The 23858-nt window shown below is 49.7% G+C and overlaps 1 protein-coding gene and 1 long non-coding RNA gene across 2 annotated transcripts; both read right to left on the bottom strand.

The window, feature by feature from the left end:
- Positions 1 to 1669: 1669 nt before the first annotated feature.
- On the bottom strand, positions 1670 to 19661 carry ECHDC3 (enoyl-CoA hydratase domain containing 3). Its single transcript, XM_069547238.1, has 6 exons — positions 19585 to 19661; positions 19136 to 19526; positions 13780 to 13901; positions 12265 to 12362; positions 8552 to 8752; positions 1670 to 5236 (listed from the first exon to the last, which is right to left on the bottom strand). The coding sequence occupies exons 2-6, from the start codon at positions 19303 to 19305 to the stop codon at positions 4925 to 4927; spliced, it is 903 nt and encodes a 300-aa protein (XP_069403339.1). The 5' UTR covers positions 19306 to 19526; positions 19585 to 19661; the 3' UTR covers positions 1670 to 4924.
- LOC138417338 (uncharacterized) lies at positions 12876 to 13429 on the bottom strand. The gene is made up of 2 exons (XR_011248079.1): positions 13344 to 13429; positions 12876 to 13211 (listed from the first exon to the last, which is right to left on the bottom strand). It is a non-coding gene; the product is annotated as an uncharacterized lncRNA (long non-coding RNA).
- Positions 19662 to 23858: the final 4197 nt, after the last annotated feature.

The following is a 23858-nucleotide window of genomic DNA, read 5'->3' as shown; positions in this document are numbered from 1 at the left end:
TGCTAAGGAAACTTCCAGAAAGTTTGGAACATTTATTGGGCAGTTCACCCTGATGGTCTGGAGGGGATGTCACTAGGAGGGGCACCCCAACTTTTGGTCAGAGCATCCTGTGTTGGGTACCAAGACTGGCTAGGTCTGTATCTCTTTAGTCATTAAGACTTTGTCTGTATGATGTCACAGTGTGTAACGTAGCTGGGTGCTGAGATCCCTCCTGACTTGAAATGCTAAAGCTTCACATAGAAGGATCCATCTGCTCATGAATAAGTCAGAATTTATTTTCCCTCTTGATTCCTGTAGTACTTACTGCCTGTGGTGTTCATTTGGCAACCGGCCTGGTGGCCTCATTGTAAGATGTGTTCTGAGGCTAAATCCTGTTTCTACCTTTTTTTGTGAGGGGAGGGGGTGTTCTTTACCTCTTGCCATCTAACCATAAGTTTTTTCTCTCTCTGTTTTATCACCAGAAATGTAAGCATTTGGAGGCCAAAACACATGTCAGCTGTGCTTTAAAGAAAGAAAATGGACTTTTCGGAATCCCCTGGATCTGATTTCATCCAATGTGACTCCTGAATACTAACCTACACAGAAACTCTATAAAGCTTTCCTGGACATACGGAGAAAACATGGGTTTCATTCACATTCTGTTCAACTGCTTAACTTTGCAAAACTGATTTAGAAAATATGGTCTGAGAATTTTTAAGAAATTTCTCATGTCTCTATCTTGAGCTTGGATGGGGTTGGGGGAAACTGTGCCCTGCCTACATTGAACTGGACCCAGCAAATCTCATGGGAGATCTGCTCCATGCTGGGCAACGTCCAGGCTCTGAGAAATAAGTGACAAACACGACTGGTGTGGCCTGCAGTGCCAGAGCGCACGGGGCATGATACGCTAGACTGTGAGTTAAAATAACAATTCAGCGTGCTTCCTGCACAACAAGAGTGTCTACAGAGTGATGGGATGTCGCCTTCACCTAAATGCCTGTACAAGGGGTGGAACCCCTGCATTTCAGACTCAACCCTGCTGGCTGTGTGATGACAGGCACGTCACCTAGTACCTTTGTGTTTTAGTTTCTTTTCTGTACAATAAGGTTCATAAAGCCTAGTGCACAGAGATTTTGTGAGGATTTATGTATTAACATCCATAAAAATGCTTCAAATGGTGCCTGGCACAGAGTAATCACTTCATCAATCAAAGCACTGGTAAGCTTTAAATCACAGGACACTTTGACCCATACATTCCCCCGCCTCTTTCTAAATTCCTAGAAATTTCTTAAAGTAGTAAGTACCACCTCAATACAAAATTTGGTAAGGTATATATTGAAAACATAGAACATAGAAGCGAGAGACTTCTTAAATGTGTAGACAAATACCTGCAAATTGGTTTTTGGGTCAAAGCTGAGACATCATTATGAAATCAATGGGGGCTTCAGAACATCCATGGTGGGAACATGAACCCCACAATGCTGGACTCACCCAGCCCCTAGTCTTCCTCCCTGCCTTGCCTGTGGCAACAGCCATCTCCTTCTCCCCCAGGGAGCCAGAGAGGGCCAGGCCATCCCACCAAGACACCCTACAGGTCCATGATAGCCTGCCAGTTTCTCTGGAGGCCTCTGTGTGGAACCTGAAAGATACATTTGGGGCTCCAGACTATGAAAGAAAACCCTTGCATGACTGAAATTTCACAAGTTTATTAATGGTACAGGTCAACTTCAACCAACCCTGGCCTCTTGATGACTGCAAGGAAAGAATACTCATTCATTAATCAAATATTTAAAAACAATTTAAAAGCTTAGTGCAGTGGGTTTGCAGAAAGCAGAGAGGAAAGGTTGGGGGCCCCTAGACAAAACTAAGCTTCCCTGGTGGATTAGTTGGTAAAGAATCTACCTGCAATGTAGGAGACCCAGGTTCAATCCCTGGGTTGGGAAGATCCCCTGGAGAGGGAAATGGCAATCCACTCCAGTATTCTTCCCTGGGGAAATCTCATGCACATGGGACAGAGGAGGCTGGCATGCCATAGTCCATGAGGTTGCAAGAGTCAGACATGACTTAGTGACTAAACCACCACCAGACAAAACTAGGGTGATTGCCTAGTTTTCGATAGAGCTCTGCCCACCGTGCTAGCCCGACACCTTTAAAAGGTTCAGGTGTGGCTCCCAAGAACGGAGGATCTGTGATGGAGCTCTTGTTCTCCAGGGTAATCAGGTGTTTTCACTCTTTACCACTTCCAGGGGAAAATCCAGCTTGTCCATTTGTAGAAGACCATTTTCTTTGGGCAAAGCTACCTGTTTTCCGGCCTTGTTCCAAGTTTCCAATCCAGTGCTGCAGAATCCACAATGTCGCAACCAGGAGGACAAAAGGGTCCACGCGGCATTTTTACAGAAGGGGACCTGGGCGCTGAAAGAGGCCCCGTCACCCGCACCGTCACACGGCTGGTTCGTGGCAAACCTGGGACTTGAACCTGGTGTTCTTCGAGGTCAAACCTGTGCTTTCCTTGGAATTCCCTTGGTAAGCAAAGCTGTGTTGCTGCGGTTTAGCAGTTTCTGATTGGTTTCCTTTGAGTGAGTCGGTCGTCTGTCTCTTTTGACTGGAACAGCGATCTTTTGGGGGAGAAGAGAACACGTACCGTGTCAGGGGCAGGGGATCCACAGTCAGCTAGATGCTGGTTCGACTGTGGCCACTGCCTTCACTGCTCTGAGCCTTCACCTACCAGAGCAGCACAGAGAGCTCCTTCCTAGGTTAGCCTGGCTCAGCGTATCTGGCGGGTCTCGGCACAGTCGCTGCGGGGAAATTACGCATCCGCGCTGTTTTCTCGGGGGCTCAGGCCGGGCGGGAGCAGATGCCCCTTTCACTGCCTTTCCAGCCCCGTCCCCTCCCGGCGCGGGGACCACCGAGCTCAGAGAAGCTCCCCGAGCAGCGGATGGTGCAGAAGGAAAGGTGGACACACGCTTTCCAAAAGCGGTCGTCGTGTGTGCCAACCAGAGAGCTTTCATTCGCTGTCCCAGTGGAAGGAAGTAGAGATGCAAATTAACCCCCAATTTATATCTGCCTTGGGGATGAATTATGTGACACTGGTGGTTGGGTAGCAGGTTTTATTCCAGGATTATTTTCCGCTCCGACGATTATTAGGATTTATAGTGCGTCCCCCGAGGGCACTTCAGCTCACAGGCTGGGAAGCCAGCCTGGAGGCCTGAGAATTTCCTGGTTGGAAGCTATGGTGCAGCGCGTACAGAACTGGACGTGGGAGAAAGTTTTGCTCTCTTCACTGTGGGGTCTGAGATGGCCGCACAATGACCCCCACGGCGGGCAACCCGAAGGCGGCGTTATTAGTGAGCAGATCATCACGGCCAGACCTTCACAGCCTGGTCTGGAATATCAGCCCGTTGTTTGTCAGATTCCTAGTAAAACAACAAAACGGCACTGGTGGTTTGCCGATAGTAAAATCCCACGTCGCCGGTGAGCTTGCAAAGTCCTCCAGCAGGGGGCGCGCTTGGTCCAGCTCTGGGTTCTGAAAGGCTACCCGGAGGCAGTTAGGTCTGCAGGCCCGCCTCACTGCAGCCCAGGCTCCCGCACAAGGTGGGCAGCCTGGGGAGGGCACCCACGGCTTTATCAGCAGACAGAGGCTGGGGCACTCACTCTACCAAGTCTCCACCACTCGTCTGCAAGCTGGAGGTGATGGTGGCCCTGCTCAGCGTGGTTCTGGTGGGGACTGAATGAGGACGTATGGCAGTCTGGCATGTACTGGTGGTGGCTCTGATGATCTCTCTTCTTCTGAGGAACATTCTTAGTAACAAGCTTCTCCTTTCCAAGAAAACACTCTGTCACCTTTCTAGACTCTGGCAAGAAAAAAAAAATCCAATCTCAACAGAAACCCACTAGGAGACTGCCCTTCCAGGGGCTGCTTGCCCCACTGGCTTAGAATGAGAACCAGTTGGTGGAGCCTCAAGGTTCTGTTTTTCATACTAATTACACTTACGGCCACTCAACGGGTAGGTTTAAAAAAACAAAAAATCAGCCCCAGGCATGACCAGAGGTCTAGGACATTTCTGGAACCTAAATGGACCAGAAGCCAGAAAGTAAGATGTTCAGGTCCTAAACCATCTTTGGGGAACTCAGACACTTGAAGCTAGTCTGGATTCTTTACCGGAAGCTAAGCAGAGCTTGGGAATGCTTCCGGAGTAGATGATTCTTTGTGGGTACGATGTGTGTTCTGTGTCCCTCCTTCCCTTCTGCAATGCTCGAATTCTCAGTCCAGGGTCCAGGGCCCCAGTACCGGGACCTTCATTACAGAATCACCAGGCACCGGCTAGATGTCCATTAGCACAGGCATCAAAGAAAGAGCTAACTGATCTTCTCTCAGCAGCTTACAGTTTGGTTGGGAACATAAAATGATTAGTCTCACTAAACAGGTAATCTTTCAAAGACCCCAAAGATTATCCCAAAGCCACAGGTGTGATTATTTTTCAAAAGAACGAAGATTTTCAGAGTGAAGGGTATCTTGGTGGAGATCTGAAATGCTTCACCTGATGAAGGCAAACAGTAACATGTCCGCCTTGGGGGATACTTTCTGGTAAGAGACAGGCTGAAATCCTTCCTTCCTGCCTCCGTTTACGGCACCTTCTCCCCTGCGGGGCGTCCTCTCACCTAAGGTCCCAGGAGGAGCGTCATGGGTGGGCTTTCTCACACAGCCAGCTCAGCTGAGGTGTGCACGGCCCTTCTGCTGACACTGGTGCCCGAATCTCCAGGTCACCCCTCCCCCGAGGAGTCGTGGCTCCTAACACAGACCATGTTCACTGAGACCATCACTAATGCTGGAAAAGCAGACTGACAGCTACAGTCGCAAGGCAGCGGCGGTGGTTGGGTATGGGGTGGTGGGGTCCTGAGCACTGCCCACTGGGCTCACGGCCCCTAGTTCCTCTGATGAGGCTGCTCAGTGTGACCAGATGGGCTTCCTCTTCTGGAGGAAGGCCTTGATCCCCTCCTGGCCATCCGGCAGGCCCAGGTTGTCCACCATGGTCTGGGAGGTGAGGTGGTAGGCAGTCCTGAGGTCCTGGGTCAGCTGCCGGTAGAAGGCGGCTTTGCCCAGTGCCAGCACCGGCCGGCTCTGTGAGGCCACCTTCCTCGCAATCCTCATGGTCTCCTCCTCCAGCCGCTCCTCTGGCACCACCCTGCTCAGCAGCCCGTGAAGCAGGGCCTCTTGGGCTGAGATGGGCTCCCCAGTGAAGAGCATCTCTAAGGCCACCTGCGGGGAGATGGGGCTGTTACCAAGCCATCCTGCAACCTGGGCCCCACCTGCTCCTGTTCACTCTCCTGACAGCCTCGGCCCAGTTACCTCCTCCTCAGACACTATGTCGCCCATCATCCCTAAGGTCCTCCGTCCCCAGACTCTGGCGGGGATGGCATCTGCAAGTGCCCAGGAGAGGGGGACCCTCCTCATCTCCTTCCTGTCACATGTCATTGCAAATCAGACCCCAGCACCATTCCTCTTTCAGGCTGCATTTTCCTCCTTTGCACTTTCACACTTACTATATATTTTACATTTGTTTATTGGATTATCTCCTTTGTTGGCATGTGAACCTCTCTAGGTCAGACTTCTTTTTTCACTGCACCAGAAGAGTACCTTGTACATAGTAGACAGCTTATAGGATATTTACTGGTGAGTGTTTTTTTCCCCCCGACTGTGCCAGGTCTTAGTTGCGGCATACCGGGTTTAGTTCCCTGACCAGGAATCCAGTCCAGGCCCCCTGTATGGGGAGCTTGAAGTCTTAACCACTGGACCACCAGGGAAGTCTCTTGGTGAGTGAATTAAGGAATAGACGGATCGAGGCAAACAGAGTACAGACAGGCGATGCTACAGTCCTTCAGAGGCCAGGTCAGAAGGGGACACAGCTTCCACGGAGACCCCCATTCCCCAGCTCTCTGGTCATTTGCACACGGGCTGGGTAGCTCGGCTGTCACTTAACACTCTCCAGCGTGCAGGTTCTGATTAACCAGACGATTAGAACTCAGATTCCCCAGATACACAGCGCTCCTGTGGATCAACACGGGGAAGCGCGTGTTCCCGCACGGAGACATGGCTGGTCTGGGAAGCGGGGGCTCTGGTCTCTCAGCGTGCTGTCGGAGCCCATGGTACCCACTATTTGAGGGGCTGGGAGAGGCCAGCTCTGGGGGAGGGAGCACCCGCACCAAGAAGGTTGTTTATAAGGTGCAATGAAGATGCATGTTGAAGTCACGCCGGGGCCGGGGGCACTTTGCACGTGGGGTAAATGATTCACGCCCAGTTTCAGTCTGTTTGGTTCAGTCTGGTTGGCACACGAGAGCTCCTCGCCACGGATGCTGGTCCGTGGACAAAAGGCGGCAGCCGCCTCACAGCCGGGCAGTTCCCTACGATGACCAGCAGAGGGCACTGGCGAAACACGCCTGCTGCCGCAGCCAGCGTGAAAGGGGCGGAGCTTCCGGGCTGGGCCGGTGTGCAGAGGCACCCGCTAGGTTTGAGAAGGTTTTGCTTCCCGGCGGATGTGCACGGTGATGCGCCCCATCACCGGTATAGTCGGTGGCCGCTGTAACAGTATGTCCCCGAGGGGTGCAGGCAAGTATCGACCAGGCAGGTGTGTCTGGGTCAGGTTTAGATCTCTACGACTCCCTGGTTTTCCTCTTAGAAGGGCCACGCCCCAGGTGAAGTTTAAGCCACTTGGTTCGGTTCCCTGGGAATTTAAGGCCTGTTTTTGTCGCATGTTTCCCTCCTTCTTTCTTCTGAAAACGAATTTAAAGGTTGACACATATGATCAACCTGTAAGTTTCCAGGACTCAATTGCAAGCCTTGATTTTAAGAGATTTTAAGCCTTGTTTTGAGAAAGAATACAGTCTTAGCTTGGAGAAGGAAAGGGCAACCCACTCTAGTATTCTTGCCTTGAGAAGTCCCATGGACAGAGGAGCCTGGCAGGCTACAGCCCATGGGGTCGGCAAAAGAGTTTGTTATGACTGAATAACTAAACAGCAGCAGATTCTTATCTGGACAGTAAGGGCTGATTTAAAGGTTTCAAAGGCCTCAACATAGAACCTTCCAGAATGTCAGGGGTTGAAACTGAGCAGTGGCAGGTTGGCCAAGCAGACAGCCACCATCTTTAATGTGCAAAAGGCCTGGAGATGAGATTTGATTGGCAATTATAACAATTATAAAATTGTTCATAAGCTCTGACAATATCTTTGTGATGTGTTTTAATTTAAGGTCCTGGTGCTGAATAGGGACTTAAGTATTTATTGAATATATAACACTTAAGGTAAATGTGTATCCTGGTGGGATCTAGACACCCCCTGAATCTGAGGATACTGGAGCAAGCTGTTGTGTGCTGAGGGTCACCTTCTCTCACGTGGAGCCCACATCCAGCTGGTTTTCATGGTGTGGGTGTTTGTAGGTACCTGTGATCAGAATTTTCTAACAAACCTATTTCTGTAAAAGCTAATGAGGAGGCACATGGAAGGCAAGCGTGTGCCCCTGAACTTGGTCCCTCGGCCTGATTTCCCTTGGGTCTCATTTCTTTTGTGCCTCAGGCTATGAGCAACTGCTGATTTTCTTAGTTGATGCTAAAATGGATAATATATTCTAGAAAGCAGTTTAGGTTCCCCACCTGCTATGAATCTGCATGCATGCATGCTAAGTCAATTCAGTCATGTCTGACTCTGCGATCCTATGGACTATAGCCTGCCAGGCTCCTCTGTCCATGGGATTCTCCAGGAAAGAATACTGGAGTGGGTTGCCGTGCGCTCCTCTAGGGGATTTTTCCTGACCCAAGGATCAAATCAAGGATCTCTTACCTCTCCTGCACTGGCACGCACATTCTTTAAAACTAGTGGCACCTGGGAAGCCCTATGAATTGACCTCCTTTAAAAACAGATTTTCAATTGAGAATGAGGATGTATTTTTCTAGGATGAGGAAACCACCAGTTTTTACTTGAGATATTCAGTAAACACTCTCTTACAATGTTATAGGAAGGAGGAAACCTTTGTGAAGAAAGTGGACTTCACTCAGGTCAACGATGGCAGAACAGCTCTGGGCACGTTCAACACACCATGTGCAGGACGTTCCTGCAGCCACTACAAAAGTGACACACTCAATGTATCAGCTCCTTTCAAAGCATTCTGGAGCAGGACGGATTGTCAGCACACAGGAAGCCAGTGACACAGTGTCCTAGCCTCTTATACTGGTGTATGTCACCATGCTATGACAGCTCACAGGCAGCCTTTCTGTGCAATACAACTGTGTCTCAGTTGCATCTCACATGAGTGCAAAGGATGTTTGCCTTTATGAAAACAAAGCGAATCTGGAAACTTAACCAGCTGTCCTGAGGAGCAGGCAAGAGTGAAAAACAGTGATTTACAAACTGACAGCTACAGGGATAACCTGAAACAAGACATTAGCACATTAGCCAGCTCTGCTTTGGGCAGAATGTCCTGACTCACACTGTACTTTCAACAATAGAGTTCTGGAACTGACCCTCACAGGCACTCACATCGCGGCTGGAGGAGGGGTGGGGGGAAGGTACAGGGAGTTGTTACCTTTCTCGGCACTGCTCTCCCCAAGGCCACTGCGGGGGTGGAGCAGAAGAGCCCTATGTTCACGCCCGGTGTGGCAAAGGAAGACTTGTCACTTGCCACGGCAATGTCACAGCTGGCAACCAGCTGGCACCCAGCTGCAGTGGCCAGGCCGTTCACCATGGCGATGATGGGGACGGGGTGGCTCTGGATCAGCATCATGACCTGAGGAGCAAACACACCTGCTTCACTCCATCCGAAAGCGAGGTGGACGCCAAAGCTTGTTACTTTATGTGACTTTACTGTTCAGAGCCCATTCCAAATGCATAAGTGTATCAGATTCTATGACCAAGGAGAATAAGTTGCATGAAATCTCTACTGTGAATCAGACTGTATGATTTGGTCTCCTTGAGATCCAGGAGGAAGGAACCAGGACTCCAAGGCTCACCAGGCAAGTGACTTCCTAAGGCCGTCAGACCCAAGAGAGTGGGGCTGTGGGGTCTGAGCAGTTTCTGTCCGACTCCAGGCCCCTAGTCTGACCCTGAGCATGACTTCAGTGAGGGGGCTGTGCCCTGGACCACTCTGCTCACAACCTCCCTAGAGAAGACGGTTGAGTTACTGTGGGAAACAAGTAGCTCTGTTCCAACGGTGGCGGCGTGGAGCTCTCATGTTAAAAGCTGGGAGGCAACTTCCTTCCTGATTACTTCTCCAGGTGCCACTGTGATTCTTTCTCACTTCTGCTAAGATGGGGGGAACATCCTGCTGTCATCAAAGTAAAATTCCAAAGTGCACAGAGAGGGGAGCCAGAAACTGGCTCGCATGAGACCCCTGCCCTCAAATCTCCCGAACTTTAACTCATTTTTGCAGCTTATGAAATAACTTGGCTAATTTCTCCATTTTTTCCCTGACATGCTTAACCGATTATGTTGCTATGGTAACTTCAGTGTCAAAATGTTTGCCCTTCAATCCTGGCTGGAGGGAGAGGAGCAGGGACTCTGGGTTGACTTCCCAGCAGCCATTCCAAGGAAAATGACCTTCTTGGGTTCCCAGGTTTTGCCTAAGGAACTCACCTTTTGTGTTCATGAACGTTTGGCACTTGTCAGCTTTATTCTAAAATGACCAATTGTATATTTGGGGATATGATAGCATATTCTTGACTTCAAGGGGGTCACCTTTTGAGATTCTGGTAAATGCTAATGGCCCTCCTCCAGAGGAATGCACATATATACCCCACCCTAAATTGCTGGTGGGTTTAGGGGGTTTGTGCCTATAGGTAGGGTGGGGATGGTGGGGACTATGGTAGCCAGAAGGCTGCGTAAGAGTTTCTGAGGTCTGACTGCAAAGACAGAAAAGGCTGTTTCAGCTCTACGTGTCATGTGTTGCCTGATCAACTGAGGGTGTGAAAAGTCCATTGGCTGTGACGGGCAGCACAGTCTGTCTCCCGCCTTTCGTCTAAGAAGGCCTGAAATTTCACACAAGCTGGTGAGTGATAACTTAGGCAATCCAGTAGATCGCTAACATTAAAAATATCCTACCCTGACCAAGTGTTTCTTCTCCTCCTCAATTTGCTCCATTCTTGATGTGTAAGTAATTAACCCTCATGCGGCACTTATGTTCAGTGACGAATCTACTGTAACATTCAGATGCGGAGCCAGTCCACGGATCTTCCTTCCTTTCCACCATCCCCTCTTCTTGTGTGTGCTTAGTTGCTCAGTTGTCTAACTCTTTACGACCCTATGGACTGTAGCCCACCAGGCTTCTCTGTCCATGGGGATTCTCCAGGTAAGAATAGTGGAGTGGGTTGCCATGCCCTCCTCCAGGGGGCCTTCCCAACCCAGGGATCAAACCCAGGACTCCCACATTGCAGGCGGATTCTTTACCGTCTGAGCCACCAGGGAAGCCCTCACCTCTTCTCATGCAGGAACAAAATGAGGAAGTATTGGCCTCGTTCTGCTCCAATCTACCTGCTGGTAACACTTGCAAACTGAAATCTTGCACAAGTTCGTGGTGCTCAGACTTATCGGGACGATTTCATTTTCTTAGACAAAGTCTTAAAGAAGTCAATACACTTCAACTTCTCTTTTACTATGTCAGGACAAGGTCCTGTCTGTGTCTTTTTCAGTGATCTGGGGGCATCCATATGGTAGAAGCTTCCAAGAAACCTCGCCTTTGTCCTCCGAAGACGCTCGGCTCCCCTGTGGCCTTTTGCTGACTGTTTAAGATCTCAGTTCATGAAGGTATCATAGCAAAGTGACAAAAGCAGGCTATTTAGGGGAAGATGGAAGGGCTCTGCTGGTTCTCTTTGCTGATTTTCTATTTGGCCAAACGTATCAGTAGGAAAATAACTTTTAAAAGCACCAAGTCATAGCAAACAAACAGCATAATGTCCCATAAACATTATTCATGTGAAACGAAAGACCAGGTCTTGGCTCTGACTTGCTTCCATCGCTATGAAGTCAAGTCAATCACTTTTCAGGTTTGTCCCTCCACAAAATGAAAACTATGGTCTCCTTAGGGGTTTCTGGAAGGGCAAGGAAAACAAGAACGTATCCCAGTCACCTTCCCCTTCCCCTCTCTGATGTTCACTTCTGTCTGGTCTACATTAAAGGTCCCCTCAAGTATTTGTTGCATCATTAATGACCAAAGAAATGAATGAATAAGTAAATGTATGAAGGAGAAATTAGGTGAAGTAATCCTAGGGCTCAGGTTATGAAACTGCTTTATACATCTTCTTTCTCAAGTCGATTTCCAGTTTTCCGGTCGGCTGGAAATTCTCTTTTCCCTCTGTTTCCCTCAGTATCTTGCAGGTATGCACACAGCAGGCGCTCAGGAGATGCTCATTAACTGGACAGTGCATTACCTAAGGTGGATTCTATGTTTTTGATTACCTGGTTGATCTGACACATGTATAAGTCATCCCCAGTTTTGTTCTCCCTCCGATAGGTTGTTGATATTGTTTAGTCACTAAGTTGTGTCCCACTCTTTGCGACCCCGTGGACTGTAGCCCGCCAGGCTCCTCTATCTATGGGATTTTCCAGGCAAGAATACTGGAATGGGTTGCCATTTCCTTCTCCAGGGCATCTTCCCCGCCCAGGGTTTGAACCAGCATCTCTTGCATTGGCAGGCAGATTCTTTACCACTGAGCCACCAGGGAACCCCCTTCCTCCTCTATATCTGTTGTCAATTTCCCTTCTTAATATGGTTAAAGAGACAGAAAAAGGGAGAAGAGGAAAAATGAAGAGGTTAATTTTCCTACTTGGAGGCAGTGATTATAAAGGTTAGTTGAAAGAAGGGTTTGGAAATAATTTTTAAAATCATTATTGTTATGAATGCTCTCTTTCCCGTTGACAGAGTTGTTTTAGTTTAAAACTTTAAAAATTGTAATAATCTTAGGTCCTTTTTTTCTAAAAAGGTACAGTTCTACTCTCTATTTCTTACTTAAGACGTGGATACCAAGATGTACCCCGTAAGGCAGGGATGGCAACTCTTAGTAGCAGTGTGTGTTTTCCTTTCTTTGGCCCATTGCATGATCAAATGCTAACCACAGTCACTTCTGAAAAGTTGAAACCAAATATTTGCTTGGAGGAAGGGTTCACCAGTGACCACAGAGTTTTCAGTAGTTCTGCAGTGGTGACATATCATAGCTTAGATACTTATCTGTAAACTAGAAGCCTAATTCAGTATTTAATACAGTTATCACTCTCAGGCTTGCAATGTTGACCATCACCCTGGCTTACCTCAGAACAAGTTTGAAATACTTCTGCATGATATTCTGGGCCTTGTTCGTCCGTCAGTTCCTTTAAATCATGTCCAGAAGAAAATACAGGCCCTTCAGCTGCAACATTTCCAGTTGAGAAAAGAAAAGACAGAGAAGTAAACAGCCAGAGCTGGGACAGTCACTTACCTGTCTAGTGAATAAATGCAGGGAGTGATCGAATTGATGCTCTGGACACTTAGAGAAAGTTGTTTCTTTTCTGTTTTACATTTCTTTCACTATGGAAACAGCTTTAGAGAAAGTTGATGGCCTGATTTTGATAAGAATAATTCAAGTTAGCTGGAAGAGCTATGGCCAGTATTTTATGGTGACCGCACAGGGGGAGGCTCTCAGAAGGTCCCCGGTGGAAACCAGTGAAAATACGCATTATGAAAAGGAGAAGCCTTGGTAACCAACTGAGCTCAGCAACCGGCCATCTTCAGAGTTGTTCCTTTGGTCTCAGCTTTGTTTTTTGAGACTTGGCCTGGCCTGAGTGTATCAACTCACCCAGGGCCACAGAAATCCACCAGAGCCTTTGGCAGCATCCCTATCTATTAGTCTACCCCAAGGGCTGCAATCAGGAAGGTCAGGACATGAAGAGAATGCCTTTATTTTATAAACTAGGGACCTGAGGAGGTGGTTTAATTGTCGTTGTCATTAACAACAGCAGCAAAATGTGATCCCATGATGAGCTGGTAACATTTTACATTTCCTCTGATCATGGTAATTGTGACAGGAAGTGCTGTTCCCTTTAAGCAAGCCAAGGACAGTGTCGTCTGGAAGTGAGCCGCCTTCGACGTATCTGGGCTACAGCAGTCAGAGGACTGCTGATCTCTACCAGCTGTATTCCTCTTTTCTTCACCACATAAAACAGTTGGAAATGTATGTTCAACTACTTATAGAAGGCCACATTCTCCAGAAACACTGATCCTTAATTAAAGAAACACAAAAGCATCACAGAGCAGTTTCCATATTACTCGTCTGCGGCTGCTTTAAAATACTGATGTTGTTATTATTTATACCACCACCATCATTACCAGCTCATGTGCTAAAAATTCTTACCGGAAAAAAGAGCAAGGAAAGAACTGGGCAAAATCTGGCACGCGTTCTGGCACCACTGAAGAAGGCTGCACATCTCAGCTGAGAGCCTGGTAAGAGTCGGAAGACAAACCCATCGTACGTCCTAACAGCCTGGTCCTAGCCGACCAGGCACTCTACCAAAAGGATTGGCGATTAAACCCATCACATAGGGCCCACAAGGACATCAGTTCTCAGCATAGCCTCGTGTGGCAATGTTCAGTATCCACCAAAAATGGAAACACATACTTTTACTGCACAGTAATGTTTGCTATAATTTCCACAGCAGATAGTGTCAGTACCAAGGTTCCTGCCATGTACAGTTTTAGGAGCTTCAAAATAATGCCCTAGTTAACTATAGAAATTTGAGACACCTCTTCTGGGTTCTGCAGAATGCTGAGGATGGACATTTCATCAATACCTGAAATGATAATGACCTTCAGATCCTGGCTTTCAGCTTCATGAAGTATGTCGCTCTGGAGAGATTTTAGCATGGCCAATGACAGCGCATTTCTTCTCTTTGGATCACTCAATATGATGTTCCTGCAAAGAACATTTTATAATTACTGGGTTGGGTGCCAGTCAAAACAAATGAGGACCCCTGCAGCAATTTGGGAGCTGGTTTTTTTTTTTTTTCTTTTAACTTTGTACTATGTATTGAGGTATGGCCAGTTAACAAAGTTGTGGCAGTTTCAGGTGAACAGGGAAAGGACTCAGCCATACATATACATGTATCCATTCTCCCCCAACCCCTCCCATCCAGGCTGCCACATAACATTGAGCGGAGTTTCATGTGCTATATAGTAGGTCCTTGCTGGTTATCCATTGTAAATATAGCAGTGTGTACATGCTCATCCCAAATTCCCTAACTATCCCTTCCTCCTAACAACCATAAGTTCATTTTCTAAGTCTGTGAGGCTCTTTCTGTTTTGTAATTAAGTTCTTTTGTATCATTTCCTTTTAAATTCCTCACATAAGGGATGGCATATGATATTTCTCCTTCTCTGATTTACTTCACTATGACACTTTCTAGGTCCATCCATGTTGCTGCAAATGGCATCATTTCATTCTTTGTAATGGCTGAGGAGTATTCCATTATATATACATGTATATGCCCCGCATCTTCTTTACCATTCTTGCCGATGGACACTTAGGCTGCTTCCATGTCTTGGCTATTGTGAACAGTGCTGCAATGAACACTGGAGTGCATGTGACCTTTCGAATCGTGTTTTCTCCGATATATGCCCAGGAGTGGGATTGCAGGTCATATGGTAGTTCTATTCTTATTTTTTTAAGGAACCTCTGTACTGTTCTCCATAGTGACTGCACCAATTTACATTCCCACCAACAATGTAGGAGGGGTTGGGGACCTATTTTTAAAACCCTGGAAAAGAGAGCTGTGGGCACTCAGAGGAGAGGGTTTGTCAACTCTCTGGAGTGACAGCTCAGTCAAAACAAGGGGACTACCTGAAATGTGGGGGCTTTTTTGCCCTTGCTCTCGAGTTGTTTCCCTTTTTTTCCCAAGTCTGTCTCGGAACTATTACTGCCACCTCCACAGAAAGGGCAAGGCGCAGGAGTTTCAACACAATCACCACCCAGGCTGAGTGGCTGCATGGAGCGTAAGACGGGTGGGGGCTGGAGGAGGCCGACGTGCAGTGCCACCTTTAACCTGCTTCTTCCCATTGTTCTTCAAAACGAATAGGTAGAAAAGGAGCCAGGAATGAAAACACGCCCCCGAATCTCCTCCCCTCAACACCATGGAAGAGGCAGCCGAGGTGCAGACGCCAGCCGGCATGTGCATCTCCCTACCTTTCCTGTAGTGACATGTGTAAGCCAGCAAAATCATTCCTGCTGTCTGAGAACGGGGTGCTACGTGCAGAACCATTGCAGCAAGAGGGTCTCCTGGCCATGTTGTCCCTCAAAAACCAGCGTTCAAAGGCTTGCTTGCTGTTTTACGGTTCTCCATGAGCTGGTGGGAATAACCTGGCTTGTCACCTTGCTGCCTGCACGCAGAAATGTCTTGTTTTTGCTCTTCTAAGGGACGGTCAACAAGCTAGATGCCAGGTGATTATTGTGTGTTTTGTTTCCCAGCTATCTCCGGCTGTGTGTTTTCTGCCTTCCTCATTCTGTATCTGGTATTTCCACTGCGGTGTGTGTCAGCTGGCATCTTCCTTAAATAGCCTCTGTGCCTCTGTTTTCTGGGAAACCCATCGATGACTGAATTTATTTTGGAGCATTAAGAATAACCACTTTCTCCAGAATGCCACTTTGGTTTTGCTGCCATCTTTAGGTGGTTGTGACAGTCATCATTTGGTTTCTCATACTCTCTCCTAAGCACAAAAATGACTCATAGCTGATATGCTGACAGCCCCAGAAACCTATATTCTGGCGGTGGTGGAGACTGCTGATAAACCTTCCAGTAAAATAATTAGTGTGCTCACTGTGACAAACCTAAAAAGCTGCCCTCCCATCGGTGACATAGGCTTAAATTAAATCCTAAGGCCTTGGGCAAAATTGTGTAAAAAGATGCCAGTCCTCAGATGCCCGTGGTTTGCTGTGTGTCCCATTAATCCTTTGGCTTGAGCGTCACACACCCTGTCAGTGTGCTCTGAATTGCGAGTTTGCTCTTCAGCCCCGTATCACCAGCCTTCTGTTCCTGCCATTCCACTAAGGCTGTTGCCACCAAGAATCCCGATTGCCAGAACTAAACTCAACGCTGCTGTGATCCCACCTGCCTTCTGGAAGCACGTTCCTCCTCTCTCGTTTTTTTGGTGCTTCTCTGGCCACTCCTTCTTGACTTTGGGGATGGGCTCCTCGCCCTCTGCTCACCTCTAGATGCCACAATCCTCAGGATTCTCTTCCTGTTCCATACACTCCTCCCAGGCAACTTCCCGGTGGCCTTAGCATCAGCTACACCTCTGTGCTGACCATGCCCAATCTTTGCCTCAGTTCAAACCTCTGAGCCCCAGACCCACAAGTTCACTAGCATGGCTTCTGGACTCTCCCGCCAAGGTGCCCCTTAAGCCTCCTTTTCCCAGTGACCAAACAGACCCCCTGTCTTTGCTTATCTCAGAAAGCCATCCTGGATTGCTGTTCAATGGGTTATTGAGACCCAATTGCTCCGTTCCATGTCAAAAGTCATCAAACCCAGTGGGTAACACCTCCTGAGAATCTCGCTGGTCTGAATTCCCCAGCAGCTACCTTGTCTTGCACCTGGAGCTTTAACAGCACCACTTTTGAAAGGGGATCTCCTTTACAGTGAGGTCACCACCAGGGCAGGTGATAAAAATGTAAACTTTCCATTTACAAGGCAAGAGATGGTCCCTGTAGATGCTTCAGTGAGCTGCCTGGAGTCTATCCCATTGTCTTAAACCACTCACAGGTCTGTGGGGCAAGACGCTGCCAGGCTCCCATGCAGAGGAGACACTCAACATGTATCTGTTGATTGAATTCATGACCAAAAAGAGCACTTCTATTTTGCAAGGCCAGTTCCACCAATTGCTGTGGATTTTCACCTTGTCTAGTTTCCTGGCATCTCTTTTAAACCCAAGTGGCGAGCACCCTGGAATGGCTCAGCAGGAGTGGGGGCAGCTTTGGAGGCAGATAGGCCTTTCTGTCAGCCCTCCTGCCTCCTAGCTGTGTGGCCTCCGGCAGGCCGTCCTCTGAACTAATTTCCTCACTGTCAAGCAGGGATGACGTGATCTATAACACCTGGTGGCTGCAGGGAGGGTTGGGGGTGAGGAGCGTGCAGCACCGAGCACAGCACCACACTCAGCACTGGCCCTCACAGGAGGCAGCACAGGGGCGGCTGTTGAAAGGGACACTTCAGTGAGTGGCTGCAGCTCACCCCTCAGTGCCTGACATCATTCTGCTTTAGTGCTGGCTTGCTTCCCTCCTATTAAACCATTCCTGACATCCTCCTTTCTTATTTATGTTTATTTTACCTCTGGAGAATCGGGGAGCCTCCCTAGTGATTCAGTGGTAAAGAAACCACCTGCATTGCAGGAGACATCGGAGATGTGGGTTTGCTCCCTGGGTTGGCAAGATCCTGTGGAGGAGGAAATGGCAACCCACTCCAGTATTCTTGCCCAGAGAATCCCATGGGCAGAGGAGCCTGATGGCCTACAGCCCATGGGGTCACAGAGTCAGACACAACTGAGCAACTGAAAACACATACACACACACTGGAGAATCAACAACATCTTCTGCCATCTGGCTGCCGTGCCAAATGGGCCAGATTTGAAGAAACAGAGTTTTTTAAGGGCCCTACTTTGCCCATAAAAATGGGCAAGTAGGGCCCCTGACCTGGCCCTGCACTTTGGAGAACTCTGCTCCGACAGGCCCCCTTCCAGCGGTACCCCTCCTGGCGAGCAAGGAGTCTAGTGGGATGTTGAGATGTGTGCACCTGGAAATCACAACACCCTTCCACACCCCACTGCAAATCACCTGAAACCCTGGAATTCCATGGCTCTGCAGTGGGCACCCTAAGGCCTACGGGGTGGCTGTGAGCAGCTAAGTGTAGGGGGTGAAGGAGTGGACAGACTGTGGGCATGCTGCACAGGATGTCTCGGACCTGTGTGCCAAGACCCTGGCAGAGCATCAGGATGGAGTGGGGGAGAGGTGAGGAGTGCCAGGGCAGGGTGGGAAGCACAGCACAAAGCTGCAGGCCAAGAGTGCTCTCCACTGCTTTGGGGGAGCTCCTCGGAGACTGAGGACTCAAACAGCCTTCCAAGTCTTGGGTTTCACTGCTGGCTCAGCTGGTAAAGAAAACTTGCCCTCTAATGCAGTAGACACATGAGATGTGGGTTCGATCCCTGGGTAGGGAAGATCCCCTGGAGAAGTAAGTGGCCTGCAAAGTATTCTTGCCTGCAAAATTCTATGGACAAAGGAGCCTGCTGGGCTACAGCCCACAGGGCGGCAAAAAATCAGGCAACTCAGCACTGTGCGCTCGCACACACCAGATTTTAGGATTGCCTCCTTGTCAGGACAGAAGGAAATATATTGACCTATCTTGCAGTTTGCTTGATTTGTAAGGTCTAAAAACTCAAGACATGTCAGGTAGGCCTCCCTCTGCACTCTTGCCTGGGCCAGGCAGTCGTCAAGGTGAGGCCTGGATGGAGCTGAAGGCCTTCTGCCTTTACCACTCCACCGTCCAGTTTCAAGTGTGTGCCCAGGTATGTTTTTGTAAAAGGGGTTTAGGCTTGTTGAGCCAAAGGGCAGAGCTCAGTACAGTGTGTCCTTCGACCTATTTATTTACCGCCCACGTGGGCACTTCTGGCTGCGGGCCAAGGAGCAGCTCGGCTAAGCCTGACGGCGCCTTGGAGCCACGTCATGTTTGTGAGGCCCAGAGCCCTCTATGAAGGGCTTTCTCAAAGGCACAGCAGCGGAGGGGCCTCCCATATGGCTGCCCACGCTGAGTCCAAATGCGAGGTCGACTCGGTCTGGGGTTTAGGGGCAGTGCTGGCACCGTCGCAGGCAGCCCCACTTAAATCCTCGGTGTGAATCCTGCAGGGTCCCACAGGCCACTGAGCCCAGCCAAGGGACCTCTGTAAACGCCGCATCCGCGGATTCTTTTCACGTCGGACACTCCCGCCGAACAGATGCACTGCGATGGATAAACTGGGCTCTGCGGCGGGCGAAGCTGACCACCGACGGAGCCGCTCTGGACTCTGCGTGGGGTGGCACGGTTGGCAGCCGGCCTCCTGCGCCCCTCTCTCTTCCTGGGTCCCGCCGGCCACCCCCCGGGGAACAGCCCCGCACCCAGGCGGGCCGCTGACCTGATGCCGTCCCGCTGCCGCGCGATGGTGGGTCGCGGCCCCGGCTCCGGCCGCCCGATCCCGGCCGGCCCCCGGCTGCAGAAGCCGGTGGTGAGTGGAGCCCACCGACCGCGCTGGAGCCAGCCCGACCCCTTCGCTCCCAAGGCCCGCAGGCCCGCGGCCGCAGCCATGGCGGCTAGAGACGCGCAGGAATCGGACGCTGCTGAGCTCGACGCCGGGGCCCGCGGGCTCTGGGCGCTCCGATGGGCGTGGGTGCCGGCCGGGCCGCTGCGCCTCGATCGCTCCAGGCCGCGGGCAAAACTGGATCGGGGACCCCGGGCCCAAGCTAGGACCCGACTCTTCTCCCCAGGCCTTTCCCCTCCGCCCCGCCCCTCCCCGCCCCTCCCCGCCCCTCCCCGCCCCTCCCCGCCCCTCCCCGCCCCTCCCCGCCCCTCCCCGCCCCTCCCCGCCCCTCCCGGTCCCGCGCGGGGGCCGCGGAGTCCTCCCGGTGCGCCCCGAGGCTCCGCCCCCGTAACACCGCCCCTGGCGCCGCGTCCGCCCTTGCCCCGCCCCTTGACCTTGGCGCCCCGCCCCCGAAATCCCTACCTCGCCTATGACCCCGCCCCTCGTGTCGCCCCGCTCCCGAGGCCCTGGCCCCCTGCCCCCGGAGGACTTGAGGGATCGGGCCTGGGGTGAACAACTCAAAACCTGCAGGCACGCTCTGAGGTTTGTTTGCCTTAGCAAGGTCAGATGAAGGGGTTTAAAGGAGGCGAGGCTTGGGCTGGCTTGTTCCCTTTGGCTACAACATCAAGAACGTGGTGGTTTGCCTAGATCAGAAGAAAAATGAGCGCCATCAGGGAGCGAATGATGTGAGCTACAGGACGCTGCTTTTTTTTTTTTTTTTTTACAAACTGTTTCATCCTACTCATCCTATCCCAGGCCTTGCAGGTGGTCCCAGGTCAATACAGGACCTGTGTCCCACTCAGGCACTGGCTTTTGAATGCTCTGTGTCTTCTCTTATGGAAAACCTGTGGAATCTAATTTGTATCCAGTGTTTTTTCAGTGCACCAAGGAGGGTGCATTTCAATGCTTCTAGGCCTTTGGCTAACATTACGAGTAGTATGGGGGCTTCCCAGGTGACACAGGGGTAAAGAATCCACCTGCCAATGCAGGAGATGCAGTTTAGACGTGGGTTGGATCCCTGGGTTGGGAGGATCCCCTGGAGGAAGGCCAGCAACCCACTTCAGTATTTTTGCCTGGAGAATCCCATGGACAGAGGAGCCTGGCAGGCTATAGTCCATAGGGTCGCAAAGAGTCGGACATAACTGAGCGAGGGAGCACACACACAAGGAAGGAGAGGGAGGCCCTTTCCAGGCTCCAGGTGTCTGGCACCAGACAGCAGTCCTGTGGCTGAAAGCTCAAGTGTGATGAGTCCCGGTGTCACTGTGGTCTTTCCTGTGGTCATGTATGGATGTGAGAGTTGGACTGTGAAGAAAGCTGAGCGCCAAAGAATTGATGCTTTTGAACTGTGGTGTTGGAGAGGACTCTTGAGAGTCCCTTGGACTGCAAGGAGATCCAATCAGTCCATTCTGAAGGAGATCAGTCCTGGGTGTTCTTTGGAAGGACTGATGCTAAAGCTGAAACTCCAGTACTTTGGCCACCTCATATGAAGAGTTGACTCACTGGAAAAGACTCTGATGCTGGGAGGGATTGAGGGCAGGAGGAGAAGGGATCGACAGACGATGAGATGCCTGGATAGCATCACTGACTCGATGGACGTGAGTCTGGGTGAACTCCGGGAGTTGGTGATGGACAGGGAGGCCTGGCGTGCTGCAATTCCTGGGGTGGCAAAGAGTCGGACACGACTGAGCGACTGAACTAAACTGAACTGAACTGTATTCACTGAATTCACAGGGTCTGGAGATTTGCATGACCCTTGGAAGGGAAGGTCTGGCCCTCAAGATTCCTCCCTAGTCTGTAGAACGACCCCTCCCCTTACCGCGCCCCCACCCCCACCCCCAGCAACACACACATAAGGAGCTTTCACACTGAAATTTTGCAAGGATCACAATTATGCAAAGACATCCTCAAGTAGGGCCACTGAACTTTCACAGAGACAGGCTGGATTCCTTTGAGTGCTGCTGCTAAGTTGCTTCAGTGGTGTCCGACTCTCTGCGACCCCACAGATGGCAGCCCACCAGGCTCCCCCGTCCCTGGGATTCTCCAGGCAAGAACACTGGAGTGGGTTGTCATTTTCTTCTCCAATGCATGAAAGTGAAAAGTGAAAGTGAAGTCCAGTGAGGCTCCCTTTAATTCTCAGCTTCATGATTGCTCAGAATGCTTCTGTACAGAATAATATTTTGAAGTATCAATTGAGATCTCTACCAACAGCAACCTTACTTCATTTCTTTGGTCCTTGTTCCATTCAGGTAGAACTCAGACACACAAGGGCAATTCTTGGCTTTTGATTTGTAAAAGCCCAGCCCTTGGAAGTCGGAAAGAACAGGCATGATATTGGTTGATTTGGGAGGCCACTGATGAATCAAAACAAGTCTCCAATTTGAGACCAGATTAAGATCCCCTAGGTTTGAGGGCAAGGATAGGGCAAGTAGGACTTGTAGGAAAAACTGGAAGATGGTAACTGGCTTTCTGTGGGATCCTTGAAAAAGGAAGCCTCCTGGAGGAGAAGTGGGAAAAAGACTTTGAGAACTGTAAAAAAAAAAAAGAAAGAAAGAAAGAAAATTTGTTTAAACACAGTAACTCAACTATACTTCAATAAAAAATATATATCAAGAAAAAAATTTAATTTAACAACAGTCGCTCTATACAAAGCCCTGATTCCTAGCCAGTGCGTGCACTTGGTCCTTTACCTATGACATCTCAAGATCACTTATGAGACAGGTACCATTAACCTAGTTCAGAGGTTTTGCAGCCCTGCTCGCACTCAGCAGAGCAGTCACAAAGTTGGGACTGGGAGCTGGAGGTCACCTGAAGGATGGGCTGTGAGGGAGGTCTCCGTGCTCATCTAAATTCCTGTGCCTGCTCTCCCATCCCTTTCATGTCTCCTTCCTCCCCTCATGTCTTTTGGAGCCTCTAGCCCTGGTTTTGGGGAAGTGGCGCTGGACAGCCATTGTGTTATTCATGCAGGAGCCAGTATCACTTGCTGAAATGCTCGTCCATCCTTAAGCAGTGCAAGAATCTTTTCTGTCAGGCTGTTTCTCTGGGCCTCCTCTGCCTCTCATTAATTTTAGTAGGGGCTGCCTGTCTTTCTTCTCTCTTGTTCAGTGCCCTTCTAATCTATTTTTCCACCCGGGCCTTCTCCCTGACACAATTTGATTTCCAGGCTGCTAGCGGGCTTCTTTCTGGCTTTGATTTATGTGCGCCGTGCCTGTGCTACATGTCTTTGCCGAACGGATGTGTCTTCGCTACCTTTTTACAGTCCCTTTAAAGACCCACCGATGCTTGGCAGAACGTCGCAGAAATAATACAGAATAAAAGACAGTTCTGGGGAGCCTGGTGTCTCTGGCTTGATGTTGGAATGAGGGAAGATTTAGAACTCCTCAGGGTACAGGGAAAGAAAAGTGAAGGGCAGATTTTCAGCTGCCTAAGGAGCAGTTTTTGAACTTCTTTTATTTTATTGATTTCAGGCCCTTCGAAGATAGGCATGAACTGACACGGTTCAGAGTACAACGTGAAAGATCTGGGGCTTAGTTTCAGCGGAGATTCCTCTGGCACCTGACTGATGCCCTGCTCTAGCTTTTCTCCCTCATTCTCCCCCAATTTGTTCATCCTCCCCCCGCCCCCCAAAAAAGTCATGGGAGGATCAAGCACCCGCAAACCAGACATATTTCAGACGTTCATCATTTCACACAGCTGCAGATGGTTTTCAGTGCCCCAGCTCTAGTTAATATTTTATTTATAATCCACCAGTCATTATCCAAATGCCTTTTGCAAACCTAAAACTTCTTCATAGAGATCCATGCCCCAAGCTGGGTGAAAATTAAATTTAGAAACGAAGTGGGATGGAGAGCATGGATGAAATGAGCTTCCTTTATCCCCATTTAATTTAGTACAAATTCTTGAGTTTGCTCTGATGCCTTAACCCAATGAACTCAGTAATTTCAGGTAAAAGTTATGGAAAAGTGGTACAAACGTACGAAGAGGATGTATGGATGATGTTTTGAGTGAGCTTGCCAAGTTAAAGGGTTCTATTAGTCGACTTGACAGAGACCTTTTGGATGGCTAAGATTCACTTAGGAGGGGCACGTTGAATGTTTGCTCCGTTAAATGGCGCAACAGAAAGAGCCACTCAGCTCAACACTGTTCCGGTCCCTGAACACAGCATTGCAGGGGCGGGAACCACTGGTTCCTGTCCTTCCCACCTTCTGCAACTGCGTCGCACCTCCCAATAATTAGTCCTGCAACAGCAGAGGAGGTTAAGAGGAGTCAGTACTTTAAAAAGAAAGGAAGAGCAGTGGATATCCTGGCACGCAACAGGTTAGCCTCCGGTCAGATGGAACATAACGCGGTGCAGAGTGGTCTGCTGCCGAATGATCCCAGATCGCTTCAGCAGCAGCGATTTAATCGAGTGTTTAAGGGGCGGGAGGATGGAGGCGGGTTTGCTTGACTGGAAGTGGAGCATCTCCCTGAGCCCCTCTGTTTCTCCACCTACTGAGTGGTGATAATAGCGCCACCTACATCGCAAGCGGGTGAATACGTGTGAAAAACTTAGACCCCTGTCTGG

The sequence above is a fragment of the Ovis canadensis genome, chromosome 13 (genome assembly GCF_042477335.2).
Source record: "Ovis canadensis isolate MfBH-ARS-UI-01 breed Bighorn chromosome 13, ARS-UI_OviCan_v2, whole genome shotgun sequence".
In the NCBI taxonomy this organism is placed as follows: Eukaryota; Metazoa; Chordata; class Mammalia; order Artiodactyla; family Bovidae; genus Ovis; species Ovis canadensis.
Note: the sequence above shows the minus strand (reverse complement) of the source record. Positions and strands in the feature narration are given on the sequence as shown.